The sequence below is a fragment of the Mandrillus leucophaeus genome, unplaced genomic scaffold, assembly GCF_000951045.1.
Source record: "Mandrillus leucophaeus isolate KB7577 unplaced genomic scaffold, Mleu.le_1.0 Scaffold131, whole genome shotgun sequence".
Classification (NCBI taxonomy): domain Eukaryota; kingdom Metazoa; phylum Chordata; class Mammalia; order Primates; family Cercopithecidae; genus Mandrillus; species Mandrillus leucophaeus.
In genome coordinates this window covers 2613801-2632322 of record NW_012101266.1, presented here as the reverse complement: position 1 = coordinate 2632322, position 18522 = coordinate 2613801, and the positions used below count along the sequence as shown (strand labels likewise).

At 36.5% G+C, this 18522-nt stretch overlaps 1 protein-coding gene across 1 annotated transcript in view; it reads right to left on the bottom strand.

The window, feature by feature from the left end:
* Positions 1–18522, bottom strand: part of DTWD2 (DTW domain containing 2) — a 162569-nt gene that overhangs the window by 2286 nt on the left and 141761 nt on the right. The window contains 1 exon segment of the mRNA XM_011972856.1: positions 5605–5733. Within this exon segment, the coding sequence (XP_011828246.1) occupies positions 5605–5733 (129 nt within the window).

The window sequence follows — 18522 nt, the reverse complement described above, 5'->3', positions numbered from 1 at the left end:
AGGAAGGAAGGAAGGAAGGAAGGAAGGAAGGAAGGAAGGAAGGAAGGAAGGATTGATTAGTCAGACATGGTGGTATGCACCTGTGGTCCCAGCTACTTGGGAGGCTGAGGCAGGAGGTCAAGGCAGCAGTGGACCATGATCATACCACTGCACTCCAGCCTCGGTGGCAGAATAAGAAACTTTCTTCTTCTTTTATTTTTGAGATGGAGTCTCGCTCTGTTACCCAGGCTGGAGTGCAGTGGCATGATCTCAGCTCACTGCAACCTCTGCCTCCTGAATTCAAGTGATTCTTCCGCCTCAGCCTCCCAAGTAGCTGGGACTACAGGCACGCGCTACCATGCCCAGCTAATTTTTGTATTTTTAGTAGAGACAGGGTTTCAACATATTAGCCAGGCTGGTCTCAAACTCCTGACCTCCTGATCCGCCAGCCTCAGCCTCCCAAAGTGCTGGGATTACAGGTGTGAGCCACCGCACCCAGTCCAGAATGAGAAACCAAAGAAAAGAAATAAAAAGAAGGAAGGAAAAGAAAAGGGAAAGGGAAGAAAAAAGGGAGGGAGGGAGGGAGGGAGGGAGGGAGGAAGGAAAGGAGGGAGGGAGAAAGAGAAAGAAAGAAAAAAGGTAAACATCTTGGAAAGGCTCTGCACAATATTATTGTAGAAAACTCCTTAAGCATGTTCTCATAATTTATTTTAAAGCAGAAAACAAGAGAAGGAATGCAAAAATAACAATATATGACTTTACATACTTTACAGAGTCAGCACAGTGGACTGACTGGATTCTGAAACATCGTACCTAGGAAACATACCTAGGACTACATACAGAACAAGACAACTGAAGATTCTATTGATATTTTATGACATTTATTAGATTCTTGTATAGAGAAGAAAACTCATACTCTTATGGTCAATAGATTCCAACTTTTACATCCTGAAGATAAGATTCTATCAATTTACTGAGGTAATGAAGAGAATGAATTTTAGAAACAGGCAGATCTGAATCAGATCCCCACTCCATCTCTGCTGGTACTCCCTACAGCTGTTCACAAACAGTCCAGACCTCCTTCTTGATACATGAGCAGATTGGCATTTTCTATCCCTTTTTAAAGTTAGGCACAGCCATATCACTTGCTTTGGTTAATGAAATGTGAGTACAACTAATATGTGTCACCTTAGGGCAGAAGCATTAAAAGTGGTATAGGATTCACCACCTTCCTTGCCCCTTCCTTGATGAAAGTGGGATGAATTATCTAGATAGTTCCTCCATCAGGATGGATGCCTGGGTGACTGCAATGAGCAGAGGTCCTCAGGGTAATCCCACTGGACAAACAGCATGAGAGATGCATAAAGTTTTGTCATCTTATGTGATTTCAACTTTAGAGTTTTAAAGTTGTAGCCTATCCTAGTAAATCCTTTTTGCTGCATGTGAAAAGTGACAAGTTTTCAAGGAACCATTACTACCAACCGCTGGTATTGGGTACAGTCAAAACATTCAGGCTATAGAAAAGGTTCTGCCACATCTATCTTTAAAAATTCCTATGATAAAACTTCGTAAGTAGAGAAGGTTCTGTAATAAAAAAGATCCCTAAGCTAAAGGCTTCCAAGGTCTGAAAAGTCCAGTAAATATTGCAGTAGCTAATGAAAGCCACCACCTTTTAGTTCACACATTCTTTTGCCAATCTACAGGCAAAAATTAGAGGAAAAGAAGGGCAAAAGGATTAACTCTTTTTGAGTGCCTGTGTGGACAACTGTGGCAATTACTCATTATTACCTCAGTTCTTGAAATACTATGAGGTAACTATTTGTATATTACAGATAAGAACACAAGTACAAAGAAATTATGTGGTCTGCCCACTTGCAAAAAGTGATGATAATAAGTTGTAATTCAAAACTACTTCAAAGTCCATATCATGCTACTTTCCTGTAGCCATACTTTCAGGTGCTTGAAAAACTGCTCTAGAATAGAGTGAGGATGAGACAACAGACTAACAAAGCTATTCTGTGCCAAGTTCTTTATTTTGAGGAGCCCTGCCTCTATAGAATAAAGCCAAGTGAAAATTGACTCTTCTCTGGTGGGCACGGTAGCTCAGGCCTGTAATTCCAACATTTTGGCAGGCCAAGGCAGGTGGATCACTTAAATATCCTAGGAGTTCAAGACCAATCTGGGCAATATGAGACTCCCCCCGCCTCTCCCATCTCTACAAAAAATACAAAAATTAGCTGGGCATGGTGGCATGCACCTGTAGTCCCAGCTACTTGGGAGGCTGAGGTGGGAAGATCACTTAAACCCGGGAGGCAGAAGGTGCAGTGAATCAAGATCATGCCACTGCACTCCAGCCTGGGTGACAGAGCAAGACTCTGTGGGAAAATAAAAAGAAAAGCAAAGCAAAGTGAAGCAAAGAGAAGAGGAAAAAGAAAGGAAAAAGAAAAAGAAAATGTACTATTCTCCCCCACCATCTTAAGGTTTTATTAGAATGCCCCTGATAAAACATTACTGGGAAAAAGTGTGTGTCACCACTTTCCTCCCCAGGAGGGAAATAAAACCCCTATGTTCAGGGCAGACTGATACTGCATTTCACAAAGATGCTCATTTATTATCGTAACTAGATGCTAATTTTTTTCTTGTAACTAGATTTGAAAAGGCTGGATGTGGGATTTCCCCACTAAGAAAACAGCTTTTACTATAAACTGTGGCTGGAGGCAATTTTTGCCATCTGTAATAATAAGTAACTTGAGATGTTTCATTATGTATTTCTTCTGTTCACGCTCCCACCATGTTATCAGTACCTCCCAAATCACAGGTCTGACCATCAAACATCCTTTTTCTACTCCTGGCCACTGCAGTACAATTACCCCTGGCAACCAAAGCAAGCAGAATGAGGGTTCCAATACCTCACTATTACTTTGGGACTTTATGTTTAATTTTATCTACAGACAACAATAACAAAAGCTGAAGAGATAATGGGTCCTGTCACCATTCCATTGTCTTAAACTTTGCCTTTTGTTACATATTACACTCAGAATGTATTTTGCAAGTCTCAAGTTGTCACAATAAGGATTCCTTTTTTGGTTTTGTTTTTTTAAGATATCACATCACAAAGCACAATCTAGCAAGATTCAAGTCAGCCTGTGGCTTTATGTCATCAATAAATGCCTTGGGTCATATAAAACAACAGAATTAATGAAAGAATGAAAAAATGCTGATGAAGAAGAGACCCTAAAACAACATGAAGAAAGTTGTCCTAAATATATAATGTTATATCATTTTTTCAAAAACGTCCTTATCAGTTAACTTTGAAAGAATTCATTCTAATACTTTGTAGAGTCTAGAACATTTGTAAAATAAAGCCTGAAATATTTTTAGCTAATAGGGTTCCTAATAAAATGGTACATTAATTTTTAAATTTATCTTTTTTTAAAAGTAGATGGTACATTAATTAACATCAAAATATTATAAAACTGGAGAGAAGGGAGCACTACGAGAATTAGTAGTAGTAGTAGTAGTACAAACCCTTTCCTTAACTGCAACCCTATTATTCGACAACTGCTATTACCATAACCAGCACCATTACTAACATTAAAGGTTACATTTAGGATTGTAGTAAAGATCCACTTCCAATTGTGGGAATAAGAGATATAAGTCCATAGAGAATTCTTTCCAGAACCCTAAAGGAGAGAAAAGTAAGCTTTAAATCTATAGCTAAGGAATATATTTTTCCCTCAAAATTTGAACTTTCAGTGGGTCCTTGTTTGGTCTGATGTTGTCTGATCCTAGAGTTTTACATCAACAAAAAAGAAAATGCAGAGGCTGTACAGAAAGCAAGTTTAAACAATAGCACTGGGTTACATAACTCTATTATAATAAAGACACCTGTGAAGAGCGTGTATGTATATATATTTGCTTAAGAATATACAGAGATGATGGTAAATAAACAGAAAGATACGTATGGGGTATATAAAGTACTATGTTCATGGCTAGGGACATGGGAGTAGGTGACATGGTTAGAGGAGATGGAAAGGTGTCTGAGAACACTCCCTGCTCATTTAAAGTAAGAATCTATGGCCCTTCATGAATTTTTTTTCAAAGGCAGAGAAAGTGAAATTGCCTAGACCCAAAACAAAGTCTACTCAAACACACACACACACACACACACACACACACACACACACATATACACGAAAAGCCTACTTCTTTCAAAAGAAAAAAAAAGTCTCCAACTCTGACATTTTCCACAGCTTAAGGTAGAGGAGAGGAAAAAAGTAAGTCAATGCCTGCTTATAACATTTTTTTTTTTTGAGACGGAGTCTTGCTCTGTCGCCCAGGCTGGAGTGCAGTGGTGCAATCTCGGCTCACTGCAAGCTCCGCCTCCTGGGTTCACGCCATTCTCCTGCCTCAGCCTCCCAAGTAGCTGGGACTTCAGGCACCCACCACCACGCCTGGCTAATTTTTTGTATTTTTAGTAGAGACGGGGTTTCACCATGTTAGCCAGGATGGTCTCGATCTGTTGACCTCATGATCCACCTGCCTCAGCCTCCCGAAGTGCTGGGATTACAGGCATGAGCCACCGCGCCTGGCCATGCCTTCCTCTAATATTCTTTAATGCTCCTTGCTTTTGATATATTTTTGTTCTCTTTAGGATTAATATCTTGGTAGCTAATACATTTACTCTGAACTGAGCTTTCATCTGTTATTGAAATTTCCTTCGTGTTTAAGGCATACTCATAACTGTAACCATAATGGATAATGAGAAAGAGAGAAGGCAAGAATGAGTACCTCACGTGTGTGTGTACATGCATGTGTGCATGCATGTGTTTATGCAGTGTTTTGAAGGCGGGGTTATAAATCCCATTTATTTGTGCTTATTATCCACTGACTTTCTTATTGAGTTGTATTTATCAAAACTTTTCAATAATTAAAAAACCATAACAATTTAGGTTTTATTTCACTATTTTTTCTTTTGCTACAAATGCTAAGTTTCTTATATGTTCCAAAAGACTGAGATGTTAGTAAGCACACTGAAACATTATTCTTTGCTGATGATTATTAATTTTATATGAAATCATCATGCTTTCATAGAAATTAAAATAACTGCAGGTTATAATGTTTTCATATTTTCTAGGCTTTTTTTTTCAAGAAAAATGTCTTTTTTACATTCTAAGCAAGGTTAATATGAGAAACAGTTAGTATACCTCCTCAAATAACGGCACCAATGCAAAAATTAAAATGTTGCTATAGAATGTTCTTTTAACTAAAAAGAAGAAAAGGCTGAGCACAAGAGAACACAAAATACCAAAAAGAGAAGAGAAAACACTAGAAGAAAAATCTAGCCAAAAAACTATTTAATGTTGTGCTACTTAACTGTAATTTAGCGTATTACAAATTATGTTTGCACAGCTTAGTATGAATATTTAAATAATGCAATCTGGAATGCTAAACTAACACAGAAAAACACCAGAGGGGAAAGAAGGTTATAAAAGTACATAAATTTCTATCACAGAAGATTCTGCTTGTCACATGAGTTACAAATTTAACAAGCATGTCTAAATCTTCTACGTAAAATCCAAGAAAATTCCCACTTTCAAAAACTATAACCTTCCAAAGACGTACCTCTTGTATGTAATTATTTTTCTCCAAGATGGAAAGAGCAACAGCTGCACACTCCAGTGTAGAAAGGCATCTATTAGTCGGTTGCATCCGAATTACATACTGACTAGAAATGCTAGTTTTTAACTGCACCTGAAATCAAACACAAAATAGAATGTAATTTTTGTTTTAAATTTAAAGTTATAAAGTCTGTGTTTTAAATACTAATTACTTTCCTTCCAAAACTGCCAGCAGCTTAGAAGTATTAAATGTATCAATATCTTTTATGTATAACATCCTTTTGTTATTACTGTTAAAACAGTAGAAGCAAGAAGATAGCTATACAGAAGAAGACATATCCACAATATATACAAACTACTCCAAATCCAGGGTAAAAAGACTAATAATCCCCTTGCAGTAAAGAGTGAATATACACTTCACAAAAGAAGTTATAAGAATGGCAAATAGGTACATAAAAAAGTGTTCAACATGATCCAACGTAAATTAAAACCACAATAGGGTAACATTTCACACTCAATAGAGTAGCTAAAATCAAAAAGGCTACAGCTAAAATCAAAAAGGCTACAAGGCTACAATAACCAAAACAGCAGGGTACTGGTATTAAAACAGATATATAAACCAATGAAACAGAACAGAAGCCTCAGAAATAACGCCACACATCTACAAGCATCTGATCTTTGACAAACCCGACACAAACAAGCAATGGGGAAAGGATTCCCTATGTAATAAATGGTGTTGGTAAAACTGGCTAGCCATATGCAGAAAACTGAAACTGGACACCTTTCTTACACCTTACAAAAATTAACTCAAAATGGATTAAAGACTTAAGCATAAAACCTAAAACCAGAAAAACCCTAGAAGAAAACCCAGGCAATACCATTCAGGACATAGGCATGGGCAAAGACTTTATGACTAAAACATCAAAGCAATGGCAACAAAAGCCAAAATTGACAAATGGGATCTAATTAAACTAAAGAACTTCTGCACAGCAAATGAAACTATCATCAGAGTGAACAGGCAACCTATAAAATAGGAGAAAATTTTTGCAATCTATCCATCTGACAAAGGGCTAATATCCAGAATCTACAAGGAACTTAAACAAATTTACAAGAAAAAAGCAAACAACCCCATCAAAAAGTGGGCAAAGGCTATGAACAGACACTTCTCAAAAGTCTACATTTATGTGGCCAACAAACATGAAAAAAATCTCATCATCACTGGTCATTAGAGAAATACAAATCAAAACCACAATGAGATACCATCTCACGCCAATTAGAATGGTGATCATTAAAAAGTCAGGAAACAACATACACTGGAGAGGATGTGGAGAAATAGGAACACTTTTACACTGTTGGTGGGAGTGTAAATTAGTTCAACCATTGTGGAAGACAGTGTGGCAATTCCTCAAGGATCTAGAACCAGAAACACCATTTGATCCAGCAATCCCATTACTGAGTATATACCCAAAGGATTATAAATCATTCTACTATAAAGATGCATGCACACATATGTTTATTGCAGCATTATTCATAATAGCAAAGACTTGAAACCAACCCAAATGCCTATCAATGACAGACTGGATAAAGAAAATGTGGCACATATACACCCTGGAATACTATGCAGCCATAAAAAGGATGAGTTCATGTCCTTTGCAGGGACATGGATGAAGCTGGAAACCATCATTCTCAGCAAACTAACACGGGAACAGAAAACCAAACACTGCATGTTCTCAGTTGTAAGTGGGAGTTGTACAATGAGAACACATGAACACAGGGAGGGGAACGTCACACACCGGGGCCTGTTGGGGGGTGTGGGGGCTAGGAGAGGGATAGCATTAGGAGAAATACCTAATGTAGATGATGGGTTGAGCAAACCACCATGGCACGTGTATACCTATGTAACAAACCTGCAAGTTCTGTACATGTATCCCAGAACTTAAAGTATAATAATAAAAATAAAATAAAATAAAATAAAATAAAAAATGGGGAAAGAACTCCCTATTCAATAAATGGTGCTGGGATAACTGGTTTACCATATGCAGAAGAATGAAACTGGACCTCTACATATCACTATACACAAAAATTAATTCAAGATGGCCAGGTGGGGTGGCTCACACCTATAATCCCAGCACTTTAGGAAGCCGAGGCTGGCAGATCTCTTAAGGCCAGGAGTTTGAGACCAGCCTGGCCCATATGGTGAAACCCTGTCTCTACTAAAAATACAAAGAAAAAAAAAATTGCCAGGCGTGGTGGCATGTACCTATAATCCCAGCTACTTGGAAGCCTGAGGCAGGAGAATCACTTGAACTCTGGAGGCAGAGGTTGCAGTGAGTCAAGATGGCACCACTGCCCTCCAGACTGGGTGACAGAGCCAGATGCCACCTCAAAAAAAAAATTAATTCAAAATGGATTAGACTTAAATGTAAGGCCAAGGACTATAGAAATCCTAGAAGAAAACCTAGGAAATACCCTCTGGATATCAACTTTGGCAAAGAATTTATTACTAAGTCCTCAAAAGCAACTGCTACAAAAGCCCAAGAGTTGGCAAGTGGAATCTAATTAAACTAAAAAGCTTCTGCACAGAAAAAGAAACTATCAACACAGCAATCTGAAAACCTACAGAATGGGGGAAATTATTTGCAAACTATGCATCCAACAAATATCCAGAATCTACAAGGGGCTTAAACAAATTTCGAGCAAAAAACAAAGAACCCCATTAAAATGTGGTCAAAGGATGTGAAAATACATTTTTCAAAAGAGGACATACATGTGGCCAACAAGCCGATGAAAAGATGCTCAGTATCATTAATCATTAGAGAAATGCAAATCAAAACCACAACAAGGCTGGGTGCAGTGGCTCAGGTCTATAATCCCAGCACTTTCAGAGGCTGAGGTGGGTGGATCACATGAGGCTGGGAGTTCAAGAACAGCCTGGCCAACATGGTGAAACCCAATCTCTACTAAAAATACAAAAATTAGCTGGGCATGGTGGTACACATCTGTGGAGAATTGCTTGAACCCGAGAGGCAGAGACTGCAGTGAGCCAAGATTGTGCCACTGCACTCCAGCGTGGGCGACAGAGAGACCCTCTCTCAAAAAAAAAAAAAAAGAAAAGAAAAGAAAAAGAAAAGAAAAAAAACAACACAATGAGATACCATCCCACACAAGTCAGAAGGGCTATTATTAAAAAGTCAAAAAATAGCAGATGGCTGGCAAGAGGTTATGGAGAAAAGGGAATGTTTATACACTGCTTGTGGGAATGTAAATTAATTCAGCCACTGTGGAAAGCATTGTGGTGATTTCTCAAAGAAATTAAAACTGAACTATCAATTGACCCAGAAATTCCATTATTGGATATATATATATCTCTAAAGGAATATAAATTGTTCTACCATAATGACACAGGTACTCGTAGATTGATTGCAGCACTATTCACAACAGCAAAGGCACGGAATCAACCATGATGGATTCAGTAAAGAAAACGTGGTACATATACACCGTGGAACACTATGCATTCATCATTAAAAAAATGAAATCATGCCTTTGCAGCAACATGAATGCAGCTGGAGGCCATTATCCTATGTGAATTAACGCAGGAACAGAAAACCAAACCACATGTTCTCATCTGTAAGTGAGAGTTAAGTACTGGGCACACATGGGCATAAACACAGGAAAACAGACACTGGAGACTACTAGAGAGAGGAGAGAGGGAGTGGGGCAAGTGCTAAAAAACTACCTATCAGGTATTATGCTCACTACCTGGGTGACAGTATCATTCATACCCTAAACCTCAGCATCACACAATATACCTATGTAACAAACCTGCACGTGTACCCCCGATCTAAAACACAAGTTGAAATTATTTTTTTAAGTCAAAAAATAACAGATGTTGGCAGGGCTGAAGAGAAAAGGAGATGCTTATACACTGTTGGTGGGAATGTAAATTAGTTCAGCCACTGTAGAAATTAGTTTAGAGATTTCTCAAAGGAATGAAAATAGAACCACCATTTAACCCAGCAATCCCATTACTGGCTATACACACAAAGGAAAAGAAATCATTCTACCAAAAAGATACATGCACTCATATGTTCACTGCAGCCCTATTCATAATAGCAAAGACAATGGAATCAACCTAGGTGCTCATATTGGTGGACTGGATAAAGAAAATGTGGTACATTTGCATTATGGAATACTACACAGCCATGAAAAGAATGAAATCATGCCCTTTGCAGCAACATGGATGCAGCTGGAGGCCATTATCCTAAGCAAATTAACACAGAAAATGAAAATCAAATACTGCATATTCTCTCTTATAAGTGGGAGCTAAACACTGTGTACACACCGACATAAAGATAGGAACCACAGACACAACAGGGAGGAGGGCAAGGATTGAAAAACTATGTATTGGGTACTATGCTCACTACGTAGGTCACACCCCAAACCTAAATGTCAGGCAACATATCCTTGTAAAAAACCTGCACATGTACCCTCTGAATCTACAAAGTTAAAAAATTTTAATACTTAAATTTAGGGGGTTTTGTGACTTTACTGGGGAAGAAGATGTGGGGATAAGGAGTGGAGAAAGGGAGTATTTAAAAAGGTTAAGGATTTGTGTCTGAATTCCAGCTTAGAAAGTTGATAAACAACTACTTTAATCAATTATTAACTTTTAGTTGGAAAATTTTAAATTGGTTAACAAGTATTATTAGTCATAATTTGTATCTCTGGAGGAACTTTGGTAAGTTTATAAAGTGGAGGTAGCTCACAGCATACAAATATTACAATTACAAATTTAGACATTTTTTCACATTATGAAAAGTGGAATACATTTCCATTTAACCTGAGAAATCTATAAAAACTGCTTAGACTTTTGATCCAAATAAGAACTGTGTTTAATTTATAAAACATGCCATGCTTATCTAATCCTTTCCTAGGACTAGTAAAAGGATTGTTTTCTTTTATTCTATGCAACTCTAATTTTAATAATGCAAAATCTGAAAACCTTATGTCAAAATATTGTCATTAATTTCTCTGAGGATACAGGAAAAATTTAACCAGAGCAAAACTTAGCATGTTATTGAAATCTACATCAAGAATATAAATACATTATGTTTTCCAAACATTATGCCTTAAGGTGACATTTCTAGAGCACTCATTTAGAAAATATTCTAAAGAGAATATGCAATTTTTTAAATTATATAGTCATATAAGAAAAGTAGATGTTAAAAAGACCTTTTCTACAACCATTATATTTGTCTAATCACATAAACACAAAAGCAAACACATAAAAAAAATCAAAATGGAGATTTATTTATTCTCCCATAAAAATGGAGATACACCATATTCTTCAAGGTAGTCAACTCAAGAAATAGGTATAAACTTGATACTATGGGAAACTAGTGTTTCATTATCAATTACATCATTCATATGTTTCTAAAATATTTCACATTCTATATAAAGTTACACTTTTTTAAAGATTTTAAATTAATCATAGAAATATGGATTTAAAACCATATAATTTATATTTTTGTTCCTTTAAAATTAAAATGTTGACTGGGCACAGTGGCTCACACCTGTAATCTCAACAACAGGAGGCCAAGGTGGGAAGAGTTTGAGACTAGCCTGGGCAACAAGCCAGTGCCCAGGTGTTAACCATGGTTAGCCAAGCGTGGTGGCATGTGCCTGTAGTCCCAGTTACTCAGGAGTCTGCGGCAAGAGGATCACCTGCGCCTGGGAGGTTGAGGCTCCAGTGAGCCATGACTGCGCCACCGCACTCCAGCCTAGATGACAGAGCAAAACTCTGTCTTAAAAAATATTATAATAATCATTTTCAGACCTATAACTAAGTATAAATATGAAATTATAAGAAGTTGTGGTAAAAAGTTTTAATTACATATTTACACTAAGTTCAACCTCTTATAATTACATATTTACACTTAGTTATAGGTTCTAAAAGAAATTCTAAATAAAAAAGTGTCTTGCACAGGCAGTGTCTTGCAGGCAAGGGATATTTATCACACAGCCTTTAAAATTAACTTTTACTTAAAGCAAGTGATATGGGACTTTTTAAATTTTTATTTATTGTTTTTCTTTATTTAGCCCATTCCTGTTGAATGCAGGCAATTGTTTAATACTGCATATAAATAGATACATAAGTATATTATACCAATAAAGAAAACACTAACCTAAATTTAGACTTATTAAAATACTGATGAAAGATAAAGATGTTCATCTGAAAGTCTGCAATGGGAGTAAATATTGGGCCTGGTGATTGGCAAGAATATCTTTAGTATTAAGACTGATATGACAGTTTAATAGGATAGCATATAACTCAAGGTTACCACTCTTGTTAGAAACATACTGTAAAAATTTTGCATTTGTTATTTTACTTTCTATAATTATCTTTTCTAAATATAAAAAATGCATTTTAATTATTAAAGACCCACAAGATTTAGAAATGCATAATATAAAACGTCCAGTACCCTGTAGTGTCACCAGCCAGAGAAAATGACTATTTACTTCAAGGTATTTACTTTTCCAACACCTTAATTTTCAAAATATGATTATAAAATTGTTAATATTTATAAAATAGAATAGGTAATAGTTGAGCTATGAAGTATAAGATTAAAACTGACATCCTTGAATCCTCTAATAACCATTTAAGAAATGGAATATGTCCAAAATGACTGACACTGTCAGTACGCTCCTCCCAGTATACTCCAGAGAAAGAGAATCAAGATCCATCCAAGTTCACTTATGAATGTCCATAATAAAACAGTAAAAGTTCTCCTAATAAAACCCACCTTTTCTGAAATAGCCACTACTCTAAATTTTTAATAATTCTCTTACTTTTTGGTATCCTAAATAAGACACTGTTCGATTTTGCCTATTTTTGAACTTTATAAAAAGGTTATGTATTCTTCTATGACTTGTCTTTTTAACACTGTTATCTCAGGTATTCATCCATATTATTCCTATAGCTGCAGTATGTTCAGTTTATTTCTATCTTATGAATCCCTCTCTGTGAATTTGCCACAATTGATGTATTCATTGAAATATTTGGGATATTTAAAGTTATTTGCTATTATAAACAAAGTAATAAAAATTAACCCATCTTAGTCTAGAACTACAGGAGTGTCACTAGAGTACACACGTAGGAGTAAAACTGATTTAAGTACTAGAGTAAGCACATTTGCAATATCATGAAACAATGACAAACTGTGTTCTAAAGTAGTTATACACACCCTTCAGTTCCGATAAAAGAGTTCCATCTGTTCCATGTCATCTCCTACATTTAGTATTATCAGACTTTTAAAAATGTTTGCCAATCTAGTAGGTATAAAATGGTTTCTCATTGCAGATATTTTGTATTTTTCTTTACTACATTATTCATCAGTTTATAAAGCTATTTTATATCCTTTACCTTCACTCCAATGAGGCTTTGATGATGATGATGATGATGATGATGATGATGATGATGATTATTATTATTATTATTTTGAGACGAGGTTTTGCTCTTGCTGCCCAGGCTGGAGTACAATGGCACGATCTTGGCTCACTGCAACCTCTGCCTGCTGGGTTTAAGCGATTCTCCTGCCTCAGCCTCCCAAGTAGCTGGGATTACAGGCACCCACCACCACGCCCAGCTAATTTTTTTTTGCATTTTTAGTAGAGATGGGGTTTCACCATGTTGGCCAGGTCTTGAACGCCTGACCTCAGGTGATCCGCCCACCTCAGCCTCCCAAAGTGCTGGGATTACAGGCGTGAGCCACCGCACCCAGCAGCTTAGATTTTTATTGTTCATGTTATAAATGAAGAAATGTAGATGCACACATGTACTTCCATTTAAAAAAAAGTTTGAAAACTGTAAGAGATCTTAATAGCAGTCTCTACTCTGCCACTAACTAGATGAGTGAACTTTCCTAGTCATGTGTGTGGAGGTGTGTATATGTGTATGTTAAGCTTTTGTGGTTTTTTTAATGAAGTATAACCTCTATGTGTACATATGTATACATATATAATATAGAGTGTATAAGTCTTAATATGTGTCAGGCTTGATATATTTTACAAAATGAAAAGTTTTACTTTGGCCATATGTTGGGTTTTTTTTTTTTTTTTTGCAGTTTCCTAATGACAAATGCTATTGAGAATCTTGTCTTATGCTCACTGGCCATACACCTTTTTTTGTGAAATGCCTGTTTTAAGTCTTTTACTCATTTTACAAATATTGGGCTGTCTTCTTAATTTTTAGGAGTCTTTAAAAATTACAAATGTCTTCTCACTGTGAATTATATTTTTACTCTAGTGTCTTTTGATGACAGGTTATTGATTTTAATGAAACATAATTTATAAATATTTTACTTTATGGTTACTGCTTTTCATATTGTGTTTAAGGAATCTTAAACACCAAAGTCACCTAAAAGAAAAGGAAACAGTAACTAGCAGATACACAGTGCTGGTCACCTGCCTGTTCCCACTAGCTAGAGTGGAAAATCTGATGATTCACCTAGTATTGAGTGGAGTAGAGAATAGGTAGTAGTATATGAAAATATAAGCCAGATACCATGACTCACACTTGTACTCTCACCACTTTGGGAGGCCGAGACAGGAGGATCACTTGAGCCCAGGAGTTCAAAAGCAGCCTGGGCAACATGATAAATCCCTATCTCTACAAAAAATACAAAAATTAGCCATATGTGGTAGCATGCACCTGCAGTCCCAGCTACTTGGGGAGCTGAGGTGGGAGGATAGCTTGAGCCCAGGAAGTTGAGGCTGCAGTGAGCCAGGATAATGCCACTGTATTATTCCAGCCGGATTACTACAGAGACTCTGTCTCAAAAAATAAATAAAAAAATATATAAATATATATTAGTTATGCTGCTATAACTTATTATATATTATATATAAAAGCATAGTATGTTTACAATATGGATTGTATTTAATATATTAATAATCTTAAACGAATATATAACATATAAATTAACATTCTTTCCTTTCTTACACAGAATGTATGCTATAAACATTGTTCTGTACCTTGCACTTTTCATTTAAATTACTCTTAAAAGTATCTAAATATCATTCCTTTCCATATTTCTTTTATATGTCTTTCTATAACGGTAGAATACTTGATTGTATAGCTATACCATAGTTTATTCAAGCAGTCCACTTTTTTGATATTTGGGTTGTTTTTCTAGTCATTTGCTATTTTAAGAAAAATAATAAATAGCTTTGTGTTAATCTTCCTAGGAATTGCTGGGTCAAAGGGAAAATTTATATAAATATTCATTAAATATGATCAAGTTACCCTCAATAAAGTGGTAACATTTTGCATTCCTAAAACAATATATGAAAGCACAAGTTTCCCCATAAGTTCATAACAGAGCATATTGTTTAGGATTTTTGACCACCTGATAGGTCAGAAATGGTATCTCAGTATAATTTTAATATGCAATATTCTTATTAGGACAGAGGTTGAGCCTTGTTGCCATATGTCTAAGGGCCCATTTAAACTTATTTTTTTCTTTAAGTTGTCTATTAATATCTTCTGCCTATTCTTCTACAAGATTAATGGTCTTTTTACTTTTAGAAATGATTGCATTACATAAGTCGCAAATGTTTTCCTGGTTTATCTCTTGTCTTTTGACTTTAAATCCACATCCACTTTGGGGTAAGCTAAATGCAAACTGCCTCCACTTCTCAATAGAAGTCAGGATGAGAATTCATTTGTATGCATGACTTCATTGCTTTACACTAGAACTGGGCTTTAAAGGACAATTTTCTCTAATTACTAATTAATGTTTGAAAATGCCTTCACATAGAAGGGTTCTAAAAACAAAATGATGGTTGTTGCTAAATGTCTCCCAGTGGTTACCTGGATTAGAGTTAAATCATTTAAGCAGACATTGTGCAATGCAGTTTTTATTGGTGGGTTCACCTGGAAGTTACTTAGCCTAAAGTTTGATGTTCTAATGATACCATCAGATTGAATTTGATGATTAGAGTGAGCATTTGGTAAAGCCCACTTAAAAGATTTCCAAACTAAAATAATTTCACTCTTGGGGCTTCATCTACCCATTTCAACAGTGCTGAGAGCAGGTACAGAAATTTAAAAATTTTTCCCTGAGGCAAATGTTGGCCTTGCTCAAAGGTATTAAGGTATTACCTTTATTTGTCCTACTTATAGAGGTAGCATAGCCTTCTACTGCAATAGCTGCCCTATAAGATCCTCAATCTCACCCTCAGTTTGGCTGATAACCCAAACACATAGGTTTTAACTAAACTAGTTTTTTTAAAAAAGAATAATTTCAAACTCACTATTTCTCAGTATTTTTTCTTTCAATAAACATTTATTGAGTACCAACTATGTGCCTGGTACCTAGAAAAGCGACTGGGATGAGGCAGAGACAGCAGGGGAGAAGTTCCCTGTGTCATTGGTCAGTATAGCCAAAAGAGCAAAAAATGAACATAAACACACAAAAATAATAGTACTTAGTGGTAGGTCCCAAAAAGAAAATAAAATGGGCTGATAGAAAGTAACTGGAGAGGCTCATTTAGAATGAGTAATCAGGGGAAAGACTCTGTCCAGGGAGGTAACATTTGAGCTGAGAGCTAAAGAGCTAAAACCGCAGGGATCTGGGGAAGCAAGTTCCAGGCAGCGCGAGTAACAACTGTAAAGGGGCTAAGTCAGAGGTCCCCAGGCCCCAGGCCATGGACTGGTACCATTCTGTGGCCTCGCAGGATGTGAGTGGCAGCAGATAGGTGAGCAGGCATTACCGCCTAAGCTTTGCCTTCCATCAGATCCGCCACAGCACTAGATTCTCGTAGAAGCGCCAACCCTATCATGAATTGCACACGAGAGGGATCTAGGTTGCACATTCCTTATGAGGATCTAACTAATCCCTGATGATCTGATGATCTGAAGTAGTTTCATCCCAAAACCATCGCCCCATTCGTGGAGAAACTGTCTTTCAGGAAACCAGTCCCTGGGTGCCAAAAAGGTTGGGGACTACCGGGCAAAGCAATAGCAGCAAGTGCAAGGAACAGCTAGAAAGTTGGAGTGTCTGGAGCATAGTGAGTAAAGAAGGGCATCCTTTTACATCCACGGAGTTTTAGATATCTATTCCTAGGGTAAAGCAAAAAGAATGTTAGAAATGGGGCAGATATAAACGAGAAGGTATCAAGGCAGCCTTGGTTACTTTATTGTCTTTGTATACAGGTCTTTTAGTGTGATTTAAAAATTTAAAAAGTGAAGATCTTGAATTTGCATCTCAAAACAGGGAATCCACTTAATATATTATTTACTTTGAAGAAACACAAAATACTATACATATATACCAATTTATACTATTATACTTCTTAGCTGGTAAAACAGTGTTGGTTTTCTACCTAACAATAATTTACCCCACCTTCCTTGCCACCAGAACCCTCAATTTGTTCAGATGTTCAGTTAACAAAGTACTCAGAGAAGGTGGGGCTAGCCTCGGGGAATGAATTGTAAGTACAAGCAAACTGTGACTATCCCATTATTCTTTCCCAGTGATTAGTTTAGGGGTCTTCATATGAGTCAATTTTGGTCAATGAGACATAACAGGAAGTCTGATGTGGCACTTTTGGCAAAGTTTTATCTGATAAAAAGAGAGAGAGATGTTAAAAAGGCTATATCCCTTATTCTTCTTGCTTTGGACATTCTTATGTGAAAAGCTGATCCAGAGCCCTGATCTTGCTGAACTGCTGACTTAGCCAATCCTGAACTACCTACCTCTGGACTTTTTATGAGAAAGCCCGTATTTTTTCAAGCCACGTTTAGTCACATACTCTTGTTATATATAGGGAATGGCAACCTCAATAACACAAGTGGACACTGCATTATGTTTTTCAGTTCATAGCTTTTACTTTAAGTTATTTAACTTTATACTTTTTACTTTCCTAAATGTTCCAAATTATAAAAACAAATAGCTGTCCCCAGAAAAGGCAGAAGTTCCACAGATTCCACAACGGAATGCATACTATAAATCAAGTATGCATAAATTATATGCTGCCTATACTCTTCTGAATCCTTTCCACTGTGCATTCTATCTTTAAATTAATTACATGTCATCATCCACCAAACCAAGTAGGCATTAAACCATAGAGGAAAACATCTTATTCAAGAAGTCCTTTCCTATAAGAAGGAATACACATTTCAATGCGCTTCCATTCTTTTGAGTCAACTGCATAGCTATTGCATAAAGAAGTCCTTAATAACAAATACAATTACTTTAATTTTTGTGGGTGAGTAATGTGAGTGTGACTTCATACAGAAAAGAGACCTACGACTTTTAAGTTAATAAAAAAGTTTCCAGGTCAAAAAGGTTTTGAGTCATTGTATTAAAGGATTTGTGGACATAGAAGACATGCAGCTTGAGAGGAAAAGGTAATTTTGGACATTCTCATGAAAGGAGTAGATCCAGAGCCCTGATATTGTACATTTACAAAGTACCTAATAAGGTTTTATAAATACTATTATCTCATTTAATTAGTTTCCAAGTATATATAATTGTTCCTGTTTCCAAATTAGGAGACTAAGGCTCAAAAACAGAGTACACAATATGCCCAAAGCCATTAGCTAATAAAAGGGTTGAAACCATGTCTGTCTAGCCAAGGATCTTTCCCTTGCACATCAGGCATTAATACCAAAGATGGCATTAAAAAGTCCTCCACAATCTGGGCCCTATCTTACTCCCTGGCCTCTTTTTTTTGCCATTTCCTTAGTTGTACCTTATTTTGCAAGAACCCTGACCTGCCTGTAGTTTCTTACATATATGATGCTCTTTCTCTCCTCTGAGACTTTGCTCCTACCCTCCCCTCTTTATATAAGTGTCCTTCTCTTTCTCTGCTCATCTTCCACTGGATGACTTTTACATATTCTTTAAGTGGGTAACAC